Here is a 26,646-nt window from a genome sequence, read left to right on the forward strand (position 1 = left end):
AAACTATGATGTTGACCTCTGGCTACAGGCTCTAGGGCCCCTGAGTGGGTAGCTGGGAGAGGCTGTCAGAGCCAAGTTCTTGAGGCCCAGAGAGGGGCAGTGACTGGCACAATGTCACACAGCCAGTGGTTGGGGACAGAGCTGGGCCTGGAGTCCAGCATTCCTGAACCCCAAACTTTGCCCTGATGTCTGATCTCCAGACAACCAGACTCCTGGCTTTGGTTTCTGTCCTTTCTCTGGAAATGAGACAAAGGAGCCAGAAGCCAGGCCAAGAAGCTGTCAGGGCTGGTCCCAAGCCCCAGGAGGCTGGGAACCCAAGGTCCACACCCATGTAAACACGGCTAGCACTGATATTTCTTATTTGGCTCTCGATAGCTTCCTTTAAATCAGCTCCCCAGTATTATCTTGCTTATCCCTGCAGGTCCTCTGCGAGCCAGGGAGGGGCAGAGAGTATTAGCTCCACTTCACAAATAGGAGAAACTCAGACAAGGAGGAAGGAAGTAATTTACCCAAACTCACCCAGCAGGTCAGAGCCTGGGACAGAACGGGTGGCCTGTGGGAGACGGAGTGGTCCGCAGAGCACACAGCCTGCCGGGCAGGGGCGGGCTTGCGCCTTAGGTACAAAATGCACACAGCTCCAGGGCTCAAGGGGCTCTCATCTTCCCCAGGAGAACGATCTTGCTGTCCCTGGAGAGAAACCTCTGGGGACAAGCTTGGCTTGCTTCCCAACTGGTGCAGGGTGCTAGGCAAGGAGAGAGGTGGGCAGAGGCCTCAGAGAATGCAGGTCTGAGAAAGCTGTCATGGGTCAGGCAACCGTGAGTGAGGTCTGTGCTGCCTGCTTTCCTTCCAGCTTCAGGTGGCCCCAGGAACCCCAACGCCCAACCTGGGCCCACTCCCCTGCTGTCCCTCACCACCAAGGGGCCGGGGTGTCATCTGGACACCTGGGAATGGAGGCAGATTGGCAGATGAGGGTCAAGGAGGCCATGGAGTTGGTGACAACGACTGGCTCTGCCTCCCGAAGGGGTTATGAGTAGGGCGACCATATGCCCATGTTATTAATAGAGCTCCCACTCAATTTCAGAAATACCCTGAGCCTGACAATGAATCCTGTGGTCATCCAAGTCATGGGGCGAATCCTACAGTCAGTGGAGAAAGACTTGAGAGCATTCCACCAGGAAGGCAGGCCTGAGTCAGTGCTGAGGCCTCTCTTCACATCCACCCACAGCCCCATTTCCCTCTGCCTCACTCCCCAGCCTACAGCTAGTCTGTCCCACAAACCATGCTTCCCTACCTGGTCCCTCCACTCTTTAAAAGATTTTATTTATTTAAAGGGAGGGAGAAAGAGAGCAAGAGAAACATCAATGTGTGGTTGCGTCTCTCACACCCCCAACCAGGAACCTGGCCCACAACCCAGTCATGAGCCCTGACTGGGATCGAACCAATGACCCTCCAGTTCACGAGCTGGCACCCAATCCACTGAACCACGCCAGCCAGGGCACTAGCCATGCTCTTTAAGAGAACCATTTCTAGGGGGCAGACCCCTCACTGAGTGGCACACTAAAAAGAGGCCTGGACTCTGCCTTTACCGCGTTGGTGTGGCTCGGTGCTTCAGTCTCCTCATCTGAAAACTGGAGCTAATAAGAGTCATCTAGCCTACTGTGAAGTTCGGTTGTAAGAATAGAAGGTGATAATGGAGGAGATAAGGCTGCTTAAGCATTGCTGTATACAGAGACAAAAAGTGATGGTTCCCTGGAACAGCCAGCACTGCCCAGGCCCAAGAAGTCACTTCCTGCTGTTGCCACAGGGTGACTAATGTGGCCCCTCCACTGGCTGAGTTCTGCTTGTGGAGGATCTGGCCCAGGCCCAAGGAGGGCGCTGACAGCAAAGCCGTGCTGGGAGCCCAGGTTCCTGGCAGCCAGGCACAGTGGGCAGGGCTGACCTATGAGAGCCACAGTTACTGCCTGGGGCCTGGGCTGGTTGCAAAAGGGGCCCGTGCTCCTGACGCGGTCTGCTGTTGGTCTCACTCACTCTCCCGAGCTGGTTCCCAGGAGAACAGGGAGCTTAAGGAGGGTGTGTCACCTCTGCCCTGGGCACCATTCTGCTCCCAGGGGAAAAGCAAGCAAGGCACAGCCCCTTCAGGTGCACATACACTCACACACCAGCCCAGGTCCAGCACTCACACCCGGCAGAAGATGCATGTGGAGATAGAGATCCACACAGAAGTGGCCCAGGAGGCCACACTGACACACAGCCCCCCAGGAAACTAGGCCAAACCCAGATGTGCACACACAGACACAGAGACTACCATATCCCCCTACACGCGCACACACAGGATCGTGTGTAACACACACTCCTCAGGGCAGACAGCTGGATATCCAGACATACTTGCACAGAGCTATACACATCTGGGATGAAGACAGACAACAGCATTTACAGACACAGATACACAGATTTGCATGGATATGGACTTATTCAGAATTTTGCACAAAGACAACACCCACCTTAAATACACAAGAGCAAAAACAGGATACAGAGAGATGTACACGAACACAGATATACTCGTATAACGTATATACAGCCTGTCATCATCTGGTATGATTTAAATACATACAATCTGCTAGTCATGTTCCCATGGAAAGAGCCTCTCCCCTCCAAGTCACATATACACAGAAACCCAAACTTCCTCTTTGAGTAGCTTGGGATTGTGTTGGGCCCAGTCTCTAAGCCAAAGACGAAGAACTTTTTTTATGTAGGTGGTCTCCAAGCAATGATGGGAAAAATAATCAACTGTTGATACAGTCTTATTTACAATAGAAAAAAAGAAGTTAAACGGCTTAAATGACCCCAAGTGGAGATCTAGTTGAAGAAATTACGGTCAGGTTGAAATAGTAAGCAAACACACACTATGGTTACAGCCTCTGGTTAGAGTTCATGATAACATGAAATAACACTGTCGGAATTTTAAACGAGCCTAGTTGGGGGGCTCGGTGGGTTGGAGTGCCGTCCTGTACACCGAACGGTTGTTGGTTCAACCCCCAATGGGGGTGCGCATGTCCCTCTCTCTCCCCCTCCCTTCCCCTCTCTTTAAAATCAATAAACATATCCTTGAGCAAGGATTAAAATAAACTTCATGAAAAAAGCAAAAAAAAATTGCATATACAATATGATCATGAAAAATATTTCAGAAATATGCATATAACAAAGGGCTGGAAGAAAGTTTATCAAAATGTTATTATCTTTGGGACTTAACACTGTGAGCACATTTGTAATCTTCTAATTCTTTGAATTTTCCAATGTTTCTGAGTATTTATATGGGAAAATAAATATATATACTTTAAATCCACTAATGGTTGGTTATACAGACATTAAAAACAATTTATATCAATAAAGGCATATGTATGAATGTATATGTAAGAAACAGAATTTTATCTAGTTAGTATAATCAATATTCCCTAAAATTTAGATTCGACAGTGGAGAATGCTAGGGAAAAGAGGCAAGGGAAAGAGAGATAGAGATAAAAACAGTATCAGAAAAGTAGAGAGAGCCCTAGCTGGGTATAGAGCATCGTCCCTACATGCCAAAGTTGTGGGGTTGTGGGTTTGATCCCCGGTCAAGGCACATACAGGAAACAACTGGTGAATACATAAATAAGTGGAATGACAAATCAATGTCTCTCTCTCTCCCCCTTCCCCTCTCTCTCTCTCTCAATTAATAAATAAAAAATTACTTGAAAATCATAGATTTGATAAGAGTCTAGTACCCAGAATATACAGAGCTCTTAAAAGTCAACAATAAAGACAATTCAATTTAAAAATGGGCAAAGGGTTAGGAAAAAAAGAAAAAGTAGAGAGAGACCTATGTATAGAGAAAGAGAGCAGAGCAAGCTGCTGGGTTTGGAACCAGAGGTAAGTCCCTCTGGTCTTGCACGGGCTTGGGCCCTGCACTTCAGGGGGCCCTTGAAGCAAGCCGTACTCTTAGGTCTGTCCCCAGGCTTCAGTGACACGGACCTGGGGCTGAATCTGACCCTCAGGATCCCCTCCATGGCTCACTGGTTGGCTTTTTGTCTTAAGCACTTAAAGGCCAGCAGCAAACACTGTTTGAGCCCAAGACCCTGTGGGGCATGAATGAGACTTCCTCTGTTTAGCTGGGAAGATACAGCCTGAGTGAGGCACCAAACTCAGTGTCTTCAGTGTGCCGAGAGCAGCGTGGACACTGACACAGTAAGAGATGTTCCTGGAGAAGGGGAATATTGGGAAATGGTTAGAGAAGAAACAGACCATGGGGTGGGGGCACTTTCCAAACTAGAGGATTTGGCAAAAGCAAAGCCTTGGAGTCAGCAATCGAGAAATAATTGGGGATTGGGTGTGGGGGTCACTGGGACAGGCTGGCCTGGTCCAGGTTGGTGTCAGAGTTGAGAGGGCCTTGAATGCTAAAATAAGAAGCTGGGAGTTCATTGTTAGTAACGAAAGCTGGTAACAGTCTTGAGTTGGAAACCAGAGGGAAGGCAGCAGGGCTGGAGGGACTGGTGTAGGGAGCGGCAGTGGCAGGGGACAGAGGTGAGGTGCTGACCAGGCTCAGTAGCCCAGCAGGAGAGGAAACTGTGCCCTGGATGCGCTGGGACCATCAGAGACGAGGGGAAGAACTGGAGGGAGTGGTCAGAGGTTACCTGGTTAGGCTTGTCTCCCAATCCAAAGTACACCTCAGGCTCCTTGGAGCAGTTTTGAAAATCTCTAATTCAGAGTCCTGAGTCTTTCATTTTGCAAATAAGGAAACTGAGGCAGAGAGAAAATATTTGCCTAAGGTCATAGTTGATGCCAAAGCCCACCTTGAACCCAGGTCTCTGCCCCAGTGTGGGATGTGTCAGGTAGGGCTGAGGTAACAATGGGCTGTGGAGCTGGAGCCTCAGACCCCTCAGGACCTGACCAAGGTGGCAAGGGCACAACGTGCAATGAGGTGGCTGGAGCTCTGGAGGATGCGCCCTGGTGGGGCAGGGGCTGGACAGTCCTGGCAAAAACTAAACTTGGGGCTTATCTGAGGTTCCACTCCACTGGGATTTCTGTCCCTCAGCCAGTCTCTTTTTCTCACACACACACACACACACACACACACACACACACACAAACACACTGTACTTCCTACAGAGGGGGCTAGGCTGAGACAGGATGAGTGCTTGCCTGGCCCAGCAGTTGCCCAGCAGGCATGAGGTGTGCCTTAGAAACACCTCTCCACGGGAACAACATCCAGGTACCCAATTCTAGAGTCTGCAAAGTGCTCTTACAGCCGCTCGGTAATATCAAGTGAGATATTACCTTTTATCTCTGGGCCTCACGGTAAAATGAAGTGTCCCTTCACTCCTCACCCCCACCCCCAAGGTGCCCTTTTAAGTTCCTTCCAGCTCCAATCCCAGGGAATAGGAAATGTTTGCTGGATTCCTGCTCCTCTCAGGGTCCTCACAAAATGAACCCTCATTCCCACAGGATTTCTGAGACCAAACTTCTATTTAAATTGTTGACAACTGGTACCTTGATGAGGTCCTCATGTGAACTTTGAGTGCCAAAGCTAAAGAATGGGTCCAACCAACGCCAAGTCCAAGAAGTGTGGCCAGTAGTTGAGGTTTAGACTGTATGGGGTTTCTTTGTGCTCAGGCTGTAAATCAAGGGGTCCCCCAACCTAAGCCCCTGGGCCCTGAGAACTGTTAGAAGGATCAGAGGAGGAGAGTTAGAGGACTCAGGATTGCCCCAGAGCCTGAGCACTGAGCAAGGTGCTCTAGAAAGGAGGAGGGGAGGGGAGGGGCACCACCCACCTGGTGAGGTCATGGGAAAGAAGCTCTGGCGCTGACACCTGGGGAAACCCGTTTCCAAGCTGCTTCCCACGCTAGCTCTCCTGGGAACCAGCTAAGCCCCAAGCGGGGAGCCCCAAACCTCCCCCCCACTCCCAGTCCAGTTCCCATCACACTGCCCCATCTAATCCAGTCCCCACCTTTCAATTTAGCCTCTGTCTTTTGGAACCCAACCAATCTCTATCCACGCTGTGGAGCCTTGAGGAGGGCTGTGAGAGAGCAATGGATTGATCACTCTAGGAAATGACACAAACCATTAACTTCAGAAACTTAAGTCTTTATTTGCACACTCTGCACTGTACTACCTTCTAGGCCGTGACCTTGGAGAAAAAGGTGACCCCCAGCCCCTTCTTCCCTCAGGTTCTAGTTTGCAGCTTATCTCCCTCCTCTGCTGGGCCTTGAATCTCACTTCCTGCCCCACTCCTGGCCCAGCCAGTTTGGGCAGTGCCTAGGGAGCGGTGAGACCCAGTTCTTCCCAGGGATCAGCCCCGCCCTCCCTGGCCTTGGGGGCTGAGGGCAGCCCAGGTGTCAGCCTTGCTCCTCAGCTGCCCCACTTCTCTGCTCTCCTTCTCACTCTTACTCCGTCCAGGCCTCGCTCTATGATCTGCCTCATGCTTCCCAGCCTGCCTCCAGTCCCAAGGCTCCAAGCCTCACTCTCTGCTCCCTCTCCATCTCTGACTTCTATCTTTACGCAGTCCATCCCAAACTTCTCTAAAGCTGTACACCTTCCTGCCATCCAAGATGTCTAGCTATTTCCTGGGCTCTTCCTCACCCCTGTGCCAAGGAGGTGGGGAAGACCACTACAGGGGTCCTAATTCAGCCAGCCTGACCTGAGGGCCCACAAGAAACAGGAAACTGGATCCCAAACTGCTTGGAGGTGGCTGACACTGTTAGGACCATCCCATGAAAATCAAAGTGCTGGGATTTCTCTGTAAGCCTTGACCACAGAAATCCAAGTTATAGCCTTCCTTCCTCCAGGCCATGGGCTCACCCTGGCATGAGTGGGCAGGTAGAGGCCCATGTCCCCAGTGTTCAGAAGGGACTGAGTCTCATGGGGTGGCCTGGCCCTGCCAGTAGTCCCCTACCCCAGGTTCCAGATGTCTGTGGCTTTATGCCTATTGCTCCCTACTCTGCCACAGCTGTTCAAACAAAGCAGAAGAACTTCTTCCAGCGGCAGCGAGAGAGGGTGCGCACACCTTTGGCGTTCAGTTTCTTCTCCAGCCGGGCTTTGTGCTCAATGGCACTAAGAATGGCCGAGTCAAATACCTCCTTTAAGTTCTTCTGAGTCAAGGCAGAGCACTCAAGGTAGCAGCAGGCCCGAATCTTCTCGGCCAGGCCCTGAGCCTGGGGTTGGGGCACGGGACCCTCCCGGCCCCCCTGGTCCAGCTGAATCAGGACATTGACATCATCCCTAAGGTCGGCCTGGGTGCCCACCAGCAGCACCGGCGCCTGGGGGTTGTGAGTGCGAATTTCAGGCAGCCATTTCTCTGTGATGTTTTGGAAGGAGCTGGGCTGCACTACGCTGAAGCAGGCCAGGAAGACATCGGTATCCGGGTAGCAGAGGGAACGAAGGCGGTCGAAGTCTTCCTGGGATGGGAATGCCAGGTCATTAGTAGGATTATTCCCTATTACAGCAAGCGGAAATTCAGGAATTCGCTTTTCACACAGGGTTGGAGACCTGAGACTCGTTACCAAAGGCCCAAGGCCTTCTCTATTCCTGATTCATTTGGGGTCCTCCCAACCTCGAGACCACCTACCCCCAGGCCAGTAGAGACCATTCCCAGCTTCTCACCTGTCCCGCCGTATCCCAGAGCTCAATGCGCACAGGGGCTCCATCCACCAGGACTTGCACTACAGGGGCGGGGCGGAGGAGAGCCTGAGTTAGGAAGGCGTCCTGGGCCCCACCAGGCCTCACGAGCGCCACCTCGGGGCCTGGTCCCGCCTCTCGCGGGCCCCTCGCGGGGGGCTTCCGTGCCCTCCCGCCTGCGTGCCGGCCCCAGCCCCCGGGTGCACAACCCCACCCCTCAGCCACGCGGCCGCCGGGGCTGTGGAACGTACCAGAGAAAGTGTCCAGCGCCGTGGGTCGGTAGCGCGAGGGGTACCCATTGCAGGTGTAGCTGACGATGAGGCTGCTCTTGCCCACGGCGCCGTCGCCCACCAGCACGCACTTGATGCCCAGTTCTGGGGTTGCGCTGCCCCGCCGCGGGGGAGGGGTCGGGGCCCGGAGCGGAGACGATTCGGCCTCGCTCAGCTCCCGCGGGGGCATGGCCCGCTCCGGGGACAGCCCAGGACCAGGCACTGCTGCGCTGGGAGAAGCCGGTTCCGCGGGCTGCCTCTGACTGAATCTGCGGAGGCCCGGCGCGGCGGCGCCGCTAACCGCCAGTATAAGTGGGGCCCCGCCCACCTCATCTGCATAGCCCGAGCGTCCCGGACCCCGCCCACCCGCCGGGCATCCTCCGGGCACTCCCCCTGCAGTCGCCACACGCGCGAGGCCAGGCTATCTCAAACCCTGGGAGGAAGAGAGGCGGGCCAAGAGCTGACACTGAGAGAATCACACAGGTACAAAGACAAAGAATCGCCAAAATGAAGTAGATCTAAGTATTTTGTCAGAGAAACATATGGAGGATTTATCTTTAAGAGGAGGAAGCAAGTTGCTGAACACAAAATGAAGCCAGTTTATATTACATGTGTTCAAATTAAATCTGACACATGATTGTATGGGTATTTTAAAAATCTGGATAATAATTTTATTAATTAAAGATGATTTTTAAAAGTACATAGATCATAAAGAGGCAGAAGATAAACACAAGCACGAACACAATGAGCAGGAATGTATTGCACTCCCTTTCAAGGTAGGGCTCTGCTCTGCTAAAGGAACTCAGGGTGTTGGAGAAACTAGCTGGGAAGGTTCTTCAGGGACAGTTCTTCATGTGAATATTTTCCAGGTCCGAAAAGCACCTAATATTATCTTCATCATAATCATTATCAAAAGCACATGACTGCCTGGGCCACCTACTGGCCTTACCCTAGAAGGAGTTTACAGACTGAGACAAGCTATTGCAGGTGGCCTAGGCAGGTCACCAAAAGAGCAAGTGAAGAGGAGTGTGATGTTAATTTCACCTCTACTGTAGCCACACCACCAAGTAACACCAGGCCCAGAATCCTTTCTCTGAACTCTAAGGCAGTCTGCCATCTCAGCCTATACAAAAATCATTCAAAACACGTCATTCATGAGTTTCTGCAGGGAGAATGTTGGGAATGGAAGAAGGCAATGAATATTAAAGAAAATAGATAATCCTGTTTCTCAAATAGCCTGTAGTATAAAAATCCACAAATCCAAATCTCTGAATCTCTTGGAAGAAGTCTCAGAATCCCTGGTTTCCCTCCTCCCTTCCTTCCTTTCCCTTTCTTCCCTCCCTCCCTCCCTCCCTCCCTCCCTCCCTCCCTCCCTCCTTTCCTTCCTTCCTTCCTTCCTTCCTCCCTTCCTTCCTTCCTTTTCTTCTCCTCCTCCTTCTTTTTTTTTTTAAAGATTTTATTTATTTATTTTGAGAGAGAGAGAGAGAGAGAGAGAGAGAGAGAGAGAGAGAAACATCAATGTGCGGTTGCTGGGGGTTCTGGCCTGCAACCCAGGAATGTACCCTGGCTGGGAATCGAACCTGGGACACTTTGGTTCCCAGCCCGCGCTCAATCCACTGAGCTACGCCAGCCAGGGCTCTCCTTCTTCTTTAAATCAAAAGTTGAGAACAATAACTAGAACGTTGCTGATTTAACCATTAAAATCTTAGTTGTGGGGAAATGGTAGAATCCCCACTATTCACTTCTATATCACCATGCCTACATCCTATATTTCCTATGTCCAAACGTCTGGGGATGCTAATAATTCTTATTTATAGTCCCAAAGACTTCTCAGCCACATCCACATACATTTATTCATCCAGCAAGTGAAAGAGGTCCCAAAGTATTGCCTTGCCATTGTGTCCCACAGAAAATCTCAAAAACTGTTCTTTTTAGTCTCCTGGAAAGGGAGGCAAGAATTGGGATTTGAACATCAAGGAGACTGGTCACTGTACTCCTCATTCTTCAGCTCATTTGCTATGTGACTCCTGAGAAATCGCTTGATCCATCTCTGTGCTATAAAATGACAGGTGAAGTGTCTTTATTTCTGAAAGCCCTTCTGGTGCTAGCAATCTGTAATTCAGGGAACCTAAGCAAGTCACCCCAGCCCAGGTGTCTGGACAAAATTACTACACATACACACACAGGCTCTTCTTCACAGTGATCTTGTCCTTTCACCCAGGTTTTAATAATAGTTTAATCGTAGCTGTAAAATTAGGGGTAATCTTGTTTTAATCCTTTCTGCAAGGAGGGGGAGTATAAATAATACACAAATGGGGGGCAGCGTCTGCTGGGCATGGGTAAAAGACCTGACTTGGCCTGAGACAGGCCATTCACCTCTAGCCCCATGGGTGGGGACACTTTCTGACCTAGGTCCCTCTGTCTGAACTGGTTTAGGGACAGTCTTGCCCGAAAGAGAGGGAGGGAGGAGACAACCTGGGGGAGCTGGTGAGTCACCTATTTCTCAGCTAAGGACTTGCAATTCTGGCTGCTGCTGCTGGGAAAAATCACCTCCTAAGGGTGGGTTGAGTCTTATTTCTGCCCACCTGTCAGATCACCTGTCCCAACTTCCAGCTAGACAGCACATTTACTAAGATTTAAACTTGCCCCTGACATCCTCCTTGGAGAAATGATTGATTCTAGGACTGGGGCAGGAAATATCTAAAATGAGCCTGGCGCATTTTATAGTACAGAAAGGGAGGAAGTGCTAAGCAAACAAAACAACAGGAAGATGGAGATACGACAGATGGACACGGGAGCCAACTGAAGGAGCCTCCAAAGGCCAAATCTGAAACAATGTGAGCAACAAAATAAAGGATTATTGGGTTATAGCCCAAAGTATAAAATAAATATCCACAGGCCTATTCTGATATAAATGATCGAACACATAAAAAGGGGGATAATAGCCACATTTCCCATGGAGAATTCCAAATAATGTATGTAGATACTCTACCCTCCAGAAGCATAACCCCCCACTCCTTAAGTGGGGGTTGTGCATAGTGACTTCTGTCCATAGGGGAGAGTATGAAGTGATGGGGGCAGGGGAGTGAATAACTTTACAGTGGAGAATCCCGAACACTCAGCCAGGTGATCAAAATTAAGATCAACATCAGTAAGTCCAGTAAGTAGTAGGTATCCTTGATATGACATGATATGATGGCATTTTTATCTGTGGTCTTCCTCATAGAAAGAAGGATCCCCAATCTAATAAGAAAAACATCAGAAAAGTTTTCATTGAGAGACATTCTACAACATGCCTGCCCAGCACTCTTCAAAACTGTCAAGGCCATCGAAAACATGGAAAGTCTGAACAACTTGTAGTCGAGAGAAGCCTAAGGAATGTGACGACTAAATGTGCTGTGTGCTGGGTAGGTCCTGGAATAGGAAGAGGAACACGGAATTCTGAATAAAATCTGAACTTTAGTGAATAACAGTGGATCACTGCTGGTTCATTAATTGTGACAAATGTCCCATATTAATGTAAGATGATCCTAATGGGGGAACCTGGGTGTGAGGTATATGGGACTCTCTTATTCTCAGTTTTTCTGTGAATCTAAACTGTTCGAAAATAGTTTATTAAACAACAACAAAAGAAAACAAAAAAAGCTAAAACGTGGCCCTGACATTGAATCATGGCAGTAATAACATTTTTGTTTCAGAAATGTCCAACACAGCCCCAGCTGGCATGATTCTGTGGATTGAGTGCAGGCCCAGGAACCAAAAGGTCACTGGTTCAATTCCAGGTCAGAGCACGGGCCTGGGTCGCAGGCCAGGTCCCCAGTTGTGGGCATGCGAGAGGCAACTAATTGATGTATTTCTCACATTGATGTTTCTCTCCTCTTTCTCCCTCACTTCCCCTCTCTCTAAAAATAAATAAATAAATAAATAAATAAATAAATAAATAAATAAATAAATGTAAAAAAAAAATACCCAACACAGTTGGAGTGGGTTCTAGCCTTATGAAAGGGCTTTATTTGCCAAGTCTCATAAGAACCCAAGTGAGATTGCTGGGAAGAGAGGGGTGAGTACACTGGCGCCCAGAGGAGTTAGGGGACTTGCCCTAAGATCAAAGAAGCTAGTAAGTGGCAGTCCCAGAATCAGCAATCCACAGGTCTACCCTCAGGCGTGGTCACATTCTTAGGCATTTCTGTTAATTCCTTATCTTCTTCAAAATTACTGCTTACCTTGGGATATCTGCAGCCAAAACTCAACTCAACTCAATAAGAATAAACCGAAAGAAATCTGCCCCTACCACCACCATCATTTTCTTACTGCTGAAATAGGGGTTAACAAAACATCAGTAGTGAGGCAGTGTTTACACAGAATTCTACCCAGGGGCTCTTGTGTGAGTGAAATGCACCTCAAGCAGTCTTTTTCCATCTGCATGCTCCACTCCAGGGCCCCCAAACCGCCAGGCCTGCTGCTCAGAACAGCCCAGAGGCTCAGGTCAGCAGGTTAGAAAGCTTTGAAATAAAAACAGGATGCAAAAAGAAATTTATACTTAATACTTAATTTCTTCATCAATCTTACGTCAATAAAGCTGGGGAAAAGCCACTTATTTACCAACACAAATGACAATAATACTACATTAATCAGACTGCACACTTTGGGAGGTTCCAGTTAAATGCGTTTCCAGAGGTTTTCTCTACTCTGTGTGCCTGTGTCCTGGGAGGGAGTTGGTGGCAAACTCAGAGGCCTGGGCTGGGTTTGTGCCTCTGGAACAGGAGCTCACTAACCAGTACTCCAGCCCCAAGGTCCCCACCCGCTCCCCATCAGTGTCCCATCCCAAGGCTCAGGTTGTCTCCCAGGCTTCTGATCTGCCCTGACCGGTCTCTCACACTCAGCCTTAGCCTCAGCTTCTCCCTGCCTTTCTCTCCATCCAGCTGATCCCAACTACTAACAGCTTTTCCCTGACCAGACCTCGCATTCAAGCCCTGGCTGGTATTTTTGAAACACCTGTTGGAGTTGCCACAGCAAATGTTCATCTAAAAGGACTCCCCCTCCTACTTCTTTATTTCTGACAATGGTAGCATAATTCTCTGGAGCCCGTGACCTGGAAAGAGTGGGGCCTGAATAGTTCCCAAACCTCACAAACAATGCACTTGGACCCCTTCCTCTCCTTTCTCCTCGGTCCTTTCTTTGAAGTAGTACCTGACTTCCCTCTTCTGTTAGGTTGCCTTTGCCACGATAATCACCTCATATCTGCCTCTCTGACCTTGTTTTCTTAATTTCCAGTGCACCCAAGCTCCTTAGGGCAATAAACTTATCCCGCCCCTCTTCCACTCAAAAACCTACAGTGAATCCCTGTCAGCCACAGACAGAGGGTAGAGCCCTGCCCGGCACCCCACATCCTCTAGTTAGATTGCCCCCAGCACAGGGTAAGCAGTCACTGAAAATGATCCTTAAGAGAATTTTCAATGACTTGAGAAAACATTAAAAGATATTGTTAAATAATGCAGAATTACATAAACAATTTGAGCCCAAGTATTTTAAAAAGTGTGCACTTAGACTAAAAGAGAGTTCTATAAGAAGGACACATACAAAACTTGAGTCATTACCACTAGCGAGAAGCTTGTTTTGCCTGACAAAGAATGAGCATTCGGCATGCTAGCTATTAGTACTATGTTGCTTATTGGCATTTTCTCCTTTTTCTCCAATGAACATGTTACTTTTGAAAAAAATGGTTCTGGAATTTAAAAAATATATTTATTGTATATTTAGGGGAAAAAAGAAAATTCACTAACACGTCAACAATGGTTGCCTCTGGCAGGATTATGAATGGTTTGTTCTCGTCTGTTGGCTCTCTGAGGTTTTCCACTGTGGCAAGTGCTGAGCACACAGCGAACGAAACAGGCTCATCTGTTCCCTGACTTTGCTCAGCCTGACGTCAACCCCCTTTCTCTGAGCTCCCTGTTTCATGGGTTCTGAGAACATTCCGTGTTTGCTGTGTGCACACCTCAGACTGTAAGTCTAATTGCTGTGTGCAATTAGACTGTAAGTAGCTAGAAGACAGGGAAGGTCTTGTAAAACTGCAAGCTCTTACCACCCTCCCCCCCTGCTCTAGTGGCATCCCACAGGCAGGGGCTTGTTCACTACTTGTGGAATGAGTGCATGCAGGAACGGCGAGGCACGGTCTGCCAAAGGACAGAAGGGCTGGTGGGTAGTGCCACCTTCCCTGATGCCATATGTGCTTATCCAAATGGCCAAGCCCTGGGCCCAACCAAACCCTTAAATGCTTCTCCCCAAAGACTGGTTCCAGGGCCCAAAGCCTCCTCTTGAACAGAAGCTGAGGCCTGATGCCACTGAGGTCCGTTTGAGTCCCTGGGGTTAACCCTAGAACCCATGACCATCCATGATGGTCATGACCATGACAAACATTAGCAGTTTTACAAAAAGAGCACCCAATGAACAAGTATTCAATTAATACTCATATCACTCTAAATTCTCTCCTTGGCATTGGTTATATAAATTCACACTTTGCAGAGTTGTAACCAGGGATATCTCAATTATTTAGCAACTGGTATGGCCTCAGAAAGATACTAGTCTTGTGCTAGAGCAGCTCTTATTAGACCTCTGGTGTGCTTGACATTAACCCTTGCAGGGAGGGGTGTCCAACCTGTGGCCCGTGGGCCGCATGTGGCCCAGATGGCTGTGAATGCAGCACAACACAAAAATCGTTTATTTACTTAAAACGTGATGAGGGTTTTTTGTGTGATTATGTGTCACAATGTATTTAATATGTGGCCCAAGACAACTCTTCTTCTTCCAGCATGGCCCAGAGACACCACAGGTTGGACACCCTAGTGGCTGTATTCTGTGGAGGAATGACAGAGACACACTCAGGGAAGTGGATATTTCAACAACTGGTGTGGCCATACAGGCACGAACCTGCTGAACTTCACTGGTCTGGCTGGATCTGGAGCGAGTGTGAATCCAACACAGAAAGCTTGGGAACAACCTGAAGAAACAGCAGGAATCAGGCCCAGAGGGGACAGAGAGAGTGTGGCCCATTTTGGAACTAACAGTAGCACAGCCTGACTGAGGGAGGGAGTGGGGAGAACGAGCTGGAAAGGGAGGCAGGAGCCAGCTCCAGGCCACAGCTTCTTTTCCTTTGGGTTCGTGTCGCTGGGGGCCAGCTAGCTCAGCCTGGGGTGAGCAGGACTACTGTGTCCCAGGAAGCAGAACTTAAAGTGCTAAAACCACGAGGGCTGTTCACACTAAGTACTCATACCCTTCTTTTTGCTCCTGTTAATAATCCCAGCCTGCTCTTCAAAAAGACCATAGCACTTGAAACTAGAAATAGAGCAGGATTCTCCAAGCCAGCATGAAATCCGCTTTCACTTATTTTTTGTGAAAGTACTTACCTGAAAGGGACTAGTTTTTGTCCATATTTATGTTTATATAAAGCTAGTATTTCTAATCCAATTCCTTTCCCCTCCTTTGTCTCAAATAAAAATTTTGTCAACAAGATACAAGTTAGCTCTCCCTGGCTGGGTTGCTCAGTGGTTGGAGCATCATCGTGTATACCAAAAGGTTGCAGGTTCAATTCCTGGTGAGGGCGCATCCCAAGGTTGTGGGTTCAATTCTAGTCAGGAGGACGTGGATGGGAGGCAACTGATTGATGTTTCTCTCTCTCCCTCAAATCATTAAATATATCCTTGGGTAAAGATTTAGAGAGAGAATTTAGCTTGATAGTCCAAAGCAGGGTCTCTGGGACCCAGCGCCTGGGTTGGTATCCAGTTGTGTCACTTACCAGCTGTTGCCTTCTCTGGGCTTCAGTTACCTTGTCTGTAAAAAGGGCTTAAAATAGTACTTACCTCGGAAAATGTTCTCTAGTGCTCGCACACACAGAGTGCTCTGCAAGGGCGAACTATTACTACAATTACCTTCCCCTTGAGTCAGGGCAAGTTTTTTCAGATAAAGTCAAGGGCCTGCCTGAGACTGAACGATGCAAATTCACCAGGTCACGTAAGGTCCACAATTTTGTCTTTTGTGATTCCGATTGGGGAAACAAACAAAAAAAAACTAAGCATTTATTCAAGTCATCATTCTAACATACTGGTATTGTTATTGTGTTTATTTTATAGATGAGGAAGAAAAACAGCTTCATTGAGTACTTGCCTGAAGCCTCATGAGTAAGAGAGGCAGGATCTCAGAGCCCAGGTTTGTTGTTGCTCCAAAAACACCCTCTTTCAGTTCTCCCCTTAAGAATTACGGGCTACAAAGCAGGTTACCTGTTGTTTTATTATCTTTTGCCTTATATATACTAATTACCATTCTGACATTTGGTCAGAGATCTTTTTAAAATTTTGTGTTGTAACCCATTTCATTGAGAGATTATTTATGTTCATGATGCACCCATTTTAATTGCATAGTTCAATGAGTTTCGACCATGTGTCCACCTCTGTCATCAGCACCACCACAATCAACATACAGAACATTTCCATCTCCCCTGAAACGGTCCTGGCCTCGGCTGGGTAGCTCAGTTGATTAGAATGTCATCCCCATCCGCCAAGGTTATGGGTGGATCCCTGATCAGGGCACATAAAGAATCAACCAACTAATGCAGCATAAGTAAGTGGAGCAACACAACGCCCTGGCTGGTATGGTTCAATGGATTGAATGTTGACCTGAAAACCAAAGGGTTGCTGGTTCAGTTCCCAGTCAGGGCACATGCCTGGGTTGCAGGCCAGGTCCCTAGTAGGGGGAGTGTAAGAGGCAACCACACATTGATGTTTCTCTCCCTGTCTCCCTCCTTTCCCCTCTCTAAAACTAAATAAGTAAAATCTTAAAAAAAAAAATTCATGTACAAATCTTTCAGTGGACATACGTTTTCTTTCTCTTGGGTAAATATCCGGGTATGGAATTGCTGGGTCATGAAGTAAGTGCATGGTAATGGTTGTACTATTTTATATTCCCACCAATAAGAAGTTCCAGATGCTCCACAACCTCACAACACTTGGTACTGGCGCTCTTTTTAAACATTTTGGATTTTATTGTTGTTGTTGCTATTGCTTTCAAATACAAAAATCTTATCATAGCCCTGGCTGGCGCAGCTCAGTGGACTGAGCGCGGGCTGGGAACCAAAGTCTCCCAGGTTCGATTCCCAGCCAGGGTATATTCCTGGGTTGCAGGCCATAACCCCCAGCAACCGCACATTGATATCTCTCTCTCTCTCTCTCTCTCTCTCTCTCTCTCTCTCTCTCTTTATAATAAAAAGAAAAAAAAATCTTATCATTTTAAAAGTTGTAAAACAGTTTCTGCAAGAGACCATTTTGGGTGAGTATATAGGCAAGTTTAATTCAGACATATGCAGTGTAACACAGTATCACCATGTAAATGCATACTAACATGTCAAGTCATGCGTTCATTCTGCAAGCACTCCCCAAGTCCCTATAGCGTGTCAGGTCTTAGGATCTAAAAGTTCGGAGGCAGGATGAGGGCTGGTTGTTAGATTTTATTGGGTTTCACATTCATCAGAGGAAGTTCCTGGCTTAGGCATCTTTTGCCTGAGGCCTCACAGGTAAGAGAGAGCCAGGATCTTGGAGCCCAGGCCTATCCTAGACTTAAGGAACCAGTAAGAAGCATAGCGACTGGCTATGAGGCAGTGCTCTGAATACCATTATTTCCTGGGCACTGTCCCCAGATGTCTCTAAGTGGACTGGCTTTCCCGGAACGTTGGAGATGGTCACAGTTGAGGAAAGTTGAGGTTGACAACGGAGGAGGAGAGGAGCTGAGTGGCTAGGTGACTTGTCCAACAGCAGCGTCTGGTTGAGTGTGAGTCCGGATTCTGAAAAGGGGGCCCATAGAGGCTGCGTGGAGGGGGTGGAGGGGACAGCCATGGCCAGCCCGGGAGGGGCTCCTGCAGAGGCCGTGCTGGTGCAAAGCATGGATCCCACCGAGACACCCATGTTCCCTGAAAGAAGTTTATAAAACTATACCAAATACTAAAACTTTTCATTTTAAGACCAAATAGTTGCAAAGGATATCACTTCTAGCATACCGTTAATATTGGTGTTTAAATAAAACTACTACTTTGCTCTATTAAACATATACATTGGAATCTAACTACTAAAGCAATCTGATATTCTCCATCATCCATTAAAAAGCATGTGGACAAGCTCTTCTCTAACAGCTGGAAATTTTACATTATTTATTTTCTCTGTCAGTGTTTCCAATCTTACTGTAATGTATGTTATGCTTGAAAATTTTTATTGATACCTAATCCTAATTATTTTTAATTAGCATATATATTTAAAAAATATTATAATGTTAATTTCTTGTTGTTGTAAGGCTCTAAGTTTTTATTTCACTCACCCCCCGGCCCCAGGTGGATTCGAATTCATTACCTCGCGTGTTAAGGGATGTGCCTCTTTCTCAGGGGTCAGGCAGGGTGTAGAGAATCAGTGTCACTGAACTGTCCTAGGCTACCACCTCCTCAGAGTCAGGGCCGTCACTGACAGCATTACCTACACCAGGCTGGGGAAGGGAAGAATGGAGGCAAAATTCTCTAGGTCTTGACATAGTTTTCTTTTGAATTAAGTTATTGAATATTATTATCCACATGATCAAAACATAAATACATTACACATTTTCATAAAAATACACATAAAAGTAAAATTATATTAGAAATACATCTCTTGATGACACGCATAGGATTTTTAAAAATTTTCAATGAGTTCATGTATTTGTGGATAGAAAGCTTGACTGAAAGAAAGTTCAGCATCGATTCTCTTCTCTTTTGTTTTGTTATGTTTTGTTTTGCATTGATATAAATGTACAGAAACTTTGTTCAAAAAAATCACTAGATGGGAATGAGAAGAGGTTTGGTATAGCAATGGTGTTGGAACATTTGACCCCCCTTCAAAGTTACATGCCAAAAATGTTAGTGACTTTTTTTTCAGTTAGCTAAAACCTGCTTAGGTTCTCAAATTGCATTCAAGTTAAAGAACCAGACACCATTTGATGTTCAAAGGACTTGTTATCTAGTCTTTATTGTCTTTGTGGGAACACCAACAGTAATTCCAGTGGTCTCTCTGCAAATTTTCATGCCCTGAAGCAATGCACTGTGGTGTAAGGGGTGTCTCACCCCCAAGTTGTTGAGAGGTCTACTTTCTTTTCTTTGAAGAGAAGCGGGGGAGGTGGAAGGGAACCTACCCCTCAGACCTTCTCTTGCTGGTTACTTTTAGAAAAGAGCCAAGGGAAGCTGAGGCTCTGGACACCAATTCCCTTATTACTATTTGGTTTATTATGTCCCTTGGGATGTGTGAATCCTAGTTTTGAGGACTGCAGACCTGAGGATGCTTTTATTTCTTACCTAGACAAGTGTCCTCTTCCTTGCCGCCCCAATGGCTTCTTTGGGGCCACTGGGCCTACAACCCTAGAAGGTGGTGGGGAAGAAAGTGAGCAGGTTAGGTCCCCAACTGCCTTGCATGGGGCTTTGCCATTTACTCAGTGGGAGAAGAGATAATAGTAATAGGGAGGAAGTAGGCTTTTTGAGAACTGAGGAGATTTGGGTAGGTTTGAAATCAAACAGGTAAGAGAGTAGATATACAACCTCTTGAAAAGAGTTGTGAAGAGGCTGAGTGAGCCAAGAGACTTCCTTCCTTTAGCATATTTTAATAGGAGCCAACGATGGGCTGGGCCCTGTCCCAGGATGGGGTGTGCAAGACACCTGTTCCTGCCCTCAGTGAACAGTCAACCCAGGGAGGAAAAGAAGGGTCGGGAAAGAAGAGGAAGAGGGGAAGAGGGGAAGAGGGGGGGGGAGAGAGAGAGAGAGAGAGAGAGAGAGAGAGAGAGAGAGAGGGAGGGAGGGGTATCAGGCAATTGTAATGCAGGGTGGTCATTATATGGGGTAATCAGCACAGGGGCCTCAGGGAGAAGCTAGGAGGGGCCCTGATCCTGGCTGGAGGAAGAGTATCAGGAAAGGCAGTCCAGAGAGAACAAAGCCCCAGGAATAAATTCTCAAGCATCTGGAGGACCGGGTGCATTCTGGGAATATCCTTAGATCAGCACTGAGAGATAAGAACAGACCCAATGGAGTTTAACTGGGGATGGGGCAAAGAACCGCTCAGTTTCCTTAATAAGTTTTGTGGTTCTACATTAAAATGTATATACGAAAGAAAAAAACAAAAAATAAAAAATAAAATGTATGTACATTTTATGTTGTGATGATTAAAAATCATGTATATGATGTAACAATTAAAAATTAAATTTCAGGGACTTCCGGTTAAGACGGAGGTATAGATAGTCATGCTTTGCCTCCTTGCACAACCATAGAAACAATTACAACCAGATCTTAAAGACAAATAACAACCAGAGCTGTCAGAAAGTCAAACTGTATGGAAGTCCGACAACCAAGGATTAAAGAAGCCACATTCATTCAGATGGGTAGGAGGGGTGGAGTTGCAAAGCAGGGGTGTAGAGGATGCAGTGAGGTGCAGAGAAGCAGTGGTAGCGGCAGAACAAACAGTTCATATGTGGTGGATAAAAATCACAAGGGATACTTTGGGAGCCAGTGGACCCCAGGCCTGGGCCAGATCTCACAGCCCAGAGTTCCAGCACCAGGAAGATAAACCCCCATCACCTCTGGCTGTAAAAACCAGTGACTGTTGGGGCAGTAGAAGAAACTGCTGGATTTTCACCACTTAAAGGACTCGCATGAACTTAGAACATATGCAAACCCCAGGGGTGGCTGAAAGGGCACCAATTGCATATGAGAGGTAGATGGAAGCAGGTCAATTGCCCATTAGGTCTCCAGAAGCCAGGCAGCAGCACTGACCCCTCTCTGAGCTGCCTCCCTGCCACACACACCCATAGAGTCACAAAGCAGTGAAGCGGGTTGCCCTGCCCTGGCAATCACCTAAGGCTCCACCCATACAATTTACAGGTGCCTTTTCTACACAGGCCATGATACTGAGACAGGGAGTAAAAGCAGCTCTACCTAATACATAGAAACAAACACAGGGAAGCCGCCAAATTGAGGAGGCACAGAAATACAGCCCAAATGAAAGAACAGAACAAAACCCCAGAAAAACAACTAAAGTGGAGATAGTCAACTTATCAGATGCAGAGTCAAAACTCTGGTGATCAGGATACTCAAAGAACTCATTGAGTACGGCAACAACATAAAGGAAGAAATGAAAGATACCCTAAATGAAATAAGGAAAAATATACAGGGAACCAACAGTGAAGGGAAGGAAGCCGGGACTCAAATCAACAATTTGGACAAAAAGAATAAATAAACATTCAACAAGAACAAAAAGAAGAAACAAGAATTCAAAAAAAATGAAGAAAGCCTTAGGAACCAATAGGACAACTTTAAATGTACCAGCATCAGAATCATAGGGGTACCAGGAGGAAAAGAGGAAGAGCAAAAAATGGAAAAACTTATTTGAAAAAATAATGAAAGAAAATTTCCCTAATCTGGTGAAGGAAATAGACATACAAGTCCAGGAAGCACAGAGAGTCCCAAACAAGTTGGACACAAAGAGGACCACACCAAAACACATCATAATTAAAATGCCAAAGGTTAAAGATAGAGAATCTTAAAAGCAGCAAGAGAAAAGCAGAGAGTTACCTACAAAGGAGTTCTCATTAGACTGTCAGCTGGCTTCTCAAAAGAAACTTTGCAGGCAAGAAGGGACTAGCAAAAATATTCAAAGTGATGAAAAGCAAGGACTTATAACCTAGATTACTCTATCCAGCAAAGCTATAATTTAGAATGGAAGGACAGACAAAGTGCTTCCCAGACAAGGTAAAGCTAGAGGAGTTCATTATCACCAAGCCATTATTACATGAAATGTTAAAGGGAATTATTTAAGAAAAGAAAGATCTAAACCATGAACATTAAAATGACAACAAACTCACAACTATCAACACCTGAATCTAAAAAACAAAAACAAACTAAGCAAACAAGCAGAACAGGAACAGAATCATAGATATGAAGATCATTTGGAGGGTTATCAGCTGGGAGGGGGAAGGGGCAGAATGGGCTGAGAAAAGGTGCAGGGATTAAGAAGCATAATTAAGAAGAACAGGGGGATATTAAGAATAGTATAGGAAAAGTAGAAGCCAAAGAACTTTTATGCACAACCCATGGACATGAACTAAGGGGGGTGGGGATTGCCAGAGGGAAGGGGGTATCAGGTGGAGGGGAGCAAAAGGGGAAAAATTGGGACAACTGTAATAGCATAATCAATAAAATATACTAAAAAAATAAAATAAATTAAATTTCAAAACAAATTCCTAAATTTCCCATGAAGAAGAATTTTAAGTGATTCATACTTTACCTTCCAGGAAACATAAACCCCTACTTCTTAAAGTGTGGGCCATGTGTAGTGACTTCCTTCCAAAGAGGACAGTATGAAAGGGGGAAAGAGAAACTTTAAGGTGGAGAAAGCTAACAAACACTACTTCAGTTGGGTTATCAAGGTCAGCATCAACAGTGATAAATCATGTTGATGGTATGTACCTTTGACATGATGTATGATAATGGATAATGGTACTTTACCTTCCCAAAACCTACAACACCTGCTAACCACGAAAAAAAGATATCAGACAAATTCCAATAGAGAGCATCCTACAACACTCCTCAAAATTGTCAAGGTCATCAAAAACAAGGAAAGTCTGAAAAATTTCCATGGTCAAGAGGGATGGGCCTAAGGAAAGATGACAACTGAATCGTATATGATGTCCTGGCACAGAGAGAGGGTGTTAAGTAAAAACTAAGGAAGTCTGCCTAAAGTCCATACTTTAGTTAATAATAATGTGTCAATACTGGTTCACTAATTCTAACAAGTGTACCATACTAATGTAAGACGTTCATACCATGGGAAATTGGGTGTGAGGTATATGGAAACTACTGCCTTCTCATTTTTTCTGGAAATCTAAAACCATTTTTTAAAAAACACCTATTTAAAAAAATAAATTACTTATGTCAATTAAGTCATCCCTTTTGGTCTGGGTCTTCATTCAGTTAACAATTACTACTAATAGTCAACTCATACTAGGCATGTTATAGGTATAAGCACAATGCTGAGTGATATGCATATCTTATAATACTCAAAATAGTATAAGGTAACTTTTTCTCATTTTACAAGTGTAAAACAGAAGCATGACAAAGCTCATTCAGGCAACTGTTTAATAAATATTTATTAGTGAGTTAGTGACTGCCCCACAGGTGCGAGGGTGTCTTTCAATTAATTCCCTGCAGGGGCCTCAGGTGCCACTGTTCAGATTGAGCTCAATCACATGACCTCTGCCTCTTTCCCCCCAAGCAGCTCTTCCTCCTCCTGGACTATGGTGTCACTGCACCATCTTCCAAGTCTCCCAAGAGAAGCCCTGCACTGTCCTTCCCTCCTGCCCCGACATCTAAGTTGACACTAAGTCCAGTGGGCCCTTCACAGAAACGTCTCACCACCATCTTCCTAGTCTACTCTTTCTTCAGGTTGGGCCTTCACCACTTGTCCTCTGCATGTGCTTCCTGTCTCATCCTTTCTGATGTGGACTCCACCCAAGCCATCACCTGCCTTTCTAGAACCCACATCAGATGATCTCATCCCCCACCAATGCCTTTCTCAAGCTGGCCACAGCCAGTCCCATTTCCTATTCCCCCCAAACATCGCTGTATGCAGGCCTTTGCTCTTGGTTTTCTCAGGGCCTGCCTAAAGCCTTTCCCTTTTTGCCCTTAGACTTCAAGTCCTAGGTCAAATTTGCCTGCTTTTGCATACCAAACCTCTTTCTCCCTGGCCCAGCAGTCAGCCTTTATCTGTCCTATGGCAACTACCGCTTGGTTTGTGAGGGGTAGGAACTAGTGGATCTGCCTGCAGCTGTGAGTTTCCTAAGGCACCTTTGTATCCCTTTGCTCAGCAAAGTTCAAGTTATTTCCCACAGTCAGCTTCTGTTATATAAAAGCATAATGCCCACACTTCATAATTAGGTGCCAGTAAGGGGCGAGGATAAGAAAAACCATAGCAGTTTTGAGGGAGAGTTGTACAGGTGTAGGGAGAGGTGGACTGGAGAGTGGCTGTCAGATTAAAGCCACATTTAGAGTTTATGGAGCCCGTGCTCTGTTAGACATCCTGCTATAGCAGTGAGCTTTCTACTAGACCACCTCATTTACTCTTCCAAACAGACCTCCTAGGTAATTATTGTATCTATTTCTGTAGATGAGGAAACCAAAGCTAAGAGCATCAGATGTGCAATGTCACAGCTAGAGTTACTGGGCAGGGATAAGAGCACTGTGGTCTGTGGTTCTTATTCCAAAGTCTAGCCTAAGGATTTAGTAATGAGTATGTGGAAGAATACTGCTGTAATCACCTCAACAGGGAGTACTGTGTCTGCAGCAAGCAAAATCCACTTAGGCCCCACCCCACACATCCCAGGGAGCAGTGGAGCCCAATAGGGAGGCTTTGGAAACAATGAGGAGATGGCTGGAAGAACTCTGCATCTGGGAGACACAAACCACCATGCTAATGGGCTCCATGCAGGGAGCACACTCTCTCTGCACAGTCCAGATCTGAGGAATCAGCTGGACCCCTGCCCTCTTCTCTCAGCTTGCACTGGGGGCGTGGGCAATATGCCTGGATTTGAATATTGCCTCCTGGCTTCCCACTTCCTGGCCACAGGACCTTGGACAAGCTGCTCCACAATCGAACTTCAGTTTTTATTTTTGTAACGTGGGGAAAAGAGCAGTGCCTACTTCATAGCAATAGTGTGTGCCCAAAATGAAATAACAATGATTGTTAGGAACTTACTGTAGTTTGGTGCTTGGAACACTACCGGTACTCAGTAAATGTCTTTTATGGTTATCTGACCTTTGGCTGGACCTGTGTTTCCCTAGTGCAGATAACAGGTGTTCTGGGGTGGAGCCTCAAACAAGGAGCGGGCAGCTCCCTGGCTGGGATCACTTTTCCTAGGGAGGAAACCTCCTGCCTAACGCCCAACTCCCGCACCTTCCAAGCTCGACCTGTCTGAGGCCTGTTAGGAACCAGCTGCACAGCAGGAGATGAGCTTGAATGAAATGCGCTTGAATCATCCCGAAACCACCCCCCTCCACACTGCTAATCCCGGTGCATGGAAAAATTGTCTTCCACTAAATAGTACCTGGTGCCAAAAAGGTTGGGGACTGCTTCCTAGCCTATGGGGCAGCGCCCCTGGTGGTGAGAGCGGCTCCCCGCTGCACGTTACGGGCGAGAGAAGCGAGATCCTGAAGTGACGACGGGTGGTTATCTTGGACAAAATAACCAGTCACCATATTCTGGGGCACTCCAGGCCCACAGAGTCCTCGGCAGGGGCTGGTGAGGGTCCAGTTCTTTGCACCTGGTAGGGAAGTTAGGCAAGAGTAGCCTGGACACACAGTCTACCGTGCAAACCTGGACGCTTTTGAGAGCAAAGGGGGCGCTTTTAGTCATTATGCCGGGGGCTACCCGTTTAAGCAGGATGGCGGTGACTCTGACCAAAAGCCTCCCACTTTAGCAAAGTAGAGTCCATGGGCCCCATAAAGGAACGAATTCCGATGGCCAACGAGGGTGGAAGAGGGAAACCCAATCGCAGTCGCACTGGAACTTTCGCAGTTCTGTTATTTAGGACTCCACACTCGCCTCCAACACTCGTCCCTAGTTCCTGTCAGGTTTTGCAGTTATTTGTTCTCTGCTCCTCCATACTTCGCTGTGGCCACATCTGTGGGTTTGCCCCTGCTGTGCCCTAGAGCATGGAACAGTGCCTGGCACAGAGAGTGTGCTCATTTGTGTATTGGGTAAACAAATACACAACCTTTTGAACAAACCCATCAACCTCTTTTCTAGCATTAATTATCTATTTATTGGCTCATCATCCCTGTTGTACTATGACAGTCAAGAGCAGTACTGTACTTTTACTTATCTCTATGACTAGCACATAGCCGGAGGCCAGGCACAAAGCAAGTTTTTGTTGAATGAGTGAATGGAGGCAACCTGACACCCCTTAGCTGTGCCTTGTCTTCTCTGCTGCTTCTTCTTGTTTCCCCCCACACCGAGGAGCCACTGCGGAGCAGATTAGAGGCAAGTTAGGAAGCACATGGCTTCCCACTGGCTGGGGCACTCAGCTCTGCCACTTTCTGGAAGCTGGTGGGCCCGTGGATGTGGGAGAAGAGAGATCAAGACTGCTTGCCTGTGCTTTGTGAAAGTAGGAACAGGAAAACGATTAGATTGAGGAACGGAAGAAGGTTCTTCTGGGGCTTAGGGCAGCGAGCTGTTTAGAAAGGTGGGAGAGGAGCTGGGTAGGGTATCTGAGCGAGGGAAACCTGGGCATGAAATGTGCTGGGGACCGGCGAGGCTGGAGCTGGATGGCGCTGGGTGGATCGGAGAAAGCGGCTGAGAAAGCCGGGATTACCTCCTAGTGCCAAAGCCCGGAACTGCAGCAGGGTACTGGAAGGAGAGGCTAGTGTATGGCGCGGCCAGTCCACCACTCCGCTGGTCTTCAACAAGGACGCATCCCGGTCTCCGCCCCAAGCAGAGAACCGCAGAGTCACTCCCGGATCCCTCCCTCCAAGGAAGATTGGGTCGGGCCCCACCCTGGGTCGGGCACCACCCCGCCCACCGTCCTGGCCAGGTTCACTCACCACTTGCGACGCCTCCCAGCGGCCGGTCCGGTGAAGTTCCTGAGCCTGCGTACATGAGCGTCTGAGAACCCGGAAGTTACGTTATAGGTG

The 26,646-nt window shown here is 47.2% G+C and overlaps 1 protein-coding gene and 1 long non-coding RNA gene across 2 annotated transcripts; both read right to left on the reverse strand.

Annotated features, from left to right (window-relative positions):
• Positions 1–6,096: 6,096 nt before the first annotated feature.
• RHOV (ras homolog family member V) lies at positions 6,097–8,218 on the reverse strand. The gene is made up of 3 exons (XM_045821963.1): positions 7,899–8,218; positions 7,633–7,691; positions 6,097–7,427 (listed from the first exon to the last, which is right to left on the reverse strand). The coding sequence occupies exons 1-3, from the start codon at positions 8,104–8,106 to the stop codon at positions 6,984–6,986; spliced, it is 711 nt and encodes a 236-aa protein (XP_045677919.1). The 5' UTR covers positions 8,107–8,218; the 3' UTR covers positions 6,097–6,983.
• A 9,022-nt stretch (positions 8,219–17,240) lies between these two features.
• On the reverse strand, positions 17,241–26,548 carry LOC123808415. Its single transcript, XR_006783783.1, has 4 exons — positions 26,328–26,548; positions 19,273–19,335; positions 18,305–18,434; positions 17,241–17,871 (listed from the first exon to the last, which is right to left on the reverse strand). It is a non-coding gene; the product is annotated as an uncharacterized LOC123808415 (long non-coding RNA).
• Positions 26,549–26,646: the final 98 nt, after the last annotated feature.

Source organism: Phyllostomus hastatus, unplaced genomic scaffold (genome assembly GCF_019186645.2).
Source record: "Phyllostomus hastatus isolate PE091 unplaced genomic scaffold, TTU_PhHast_1.1 phas_scaffold_501, whole genome shotgun sequence".
Taxonomy (NCBI): Eukaryota; Metazoa; Chordata; class Mammalia; order Chiroptera; family Phyllostomidae; genus Phyllostomus; species Phyllostomus hastatus.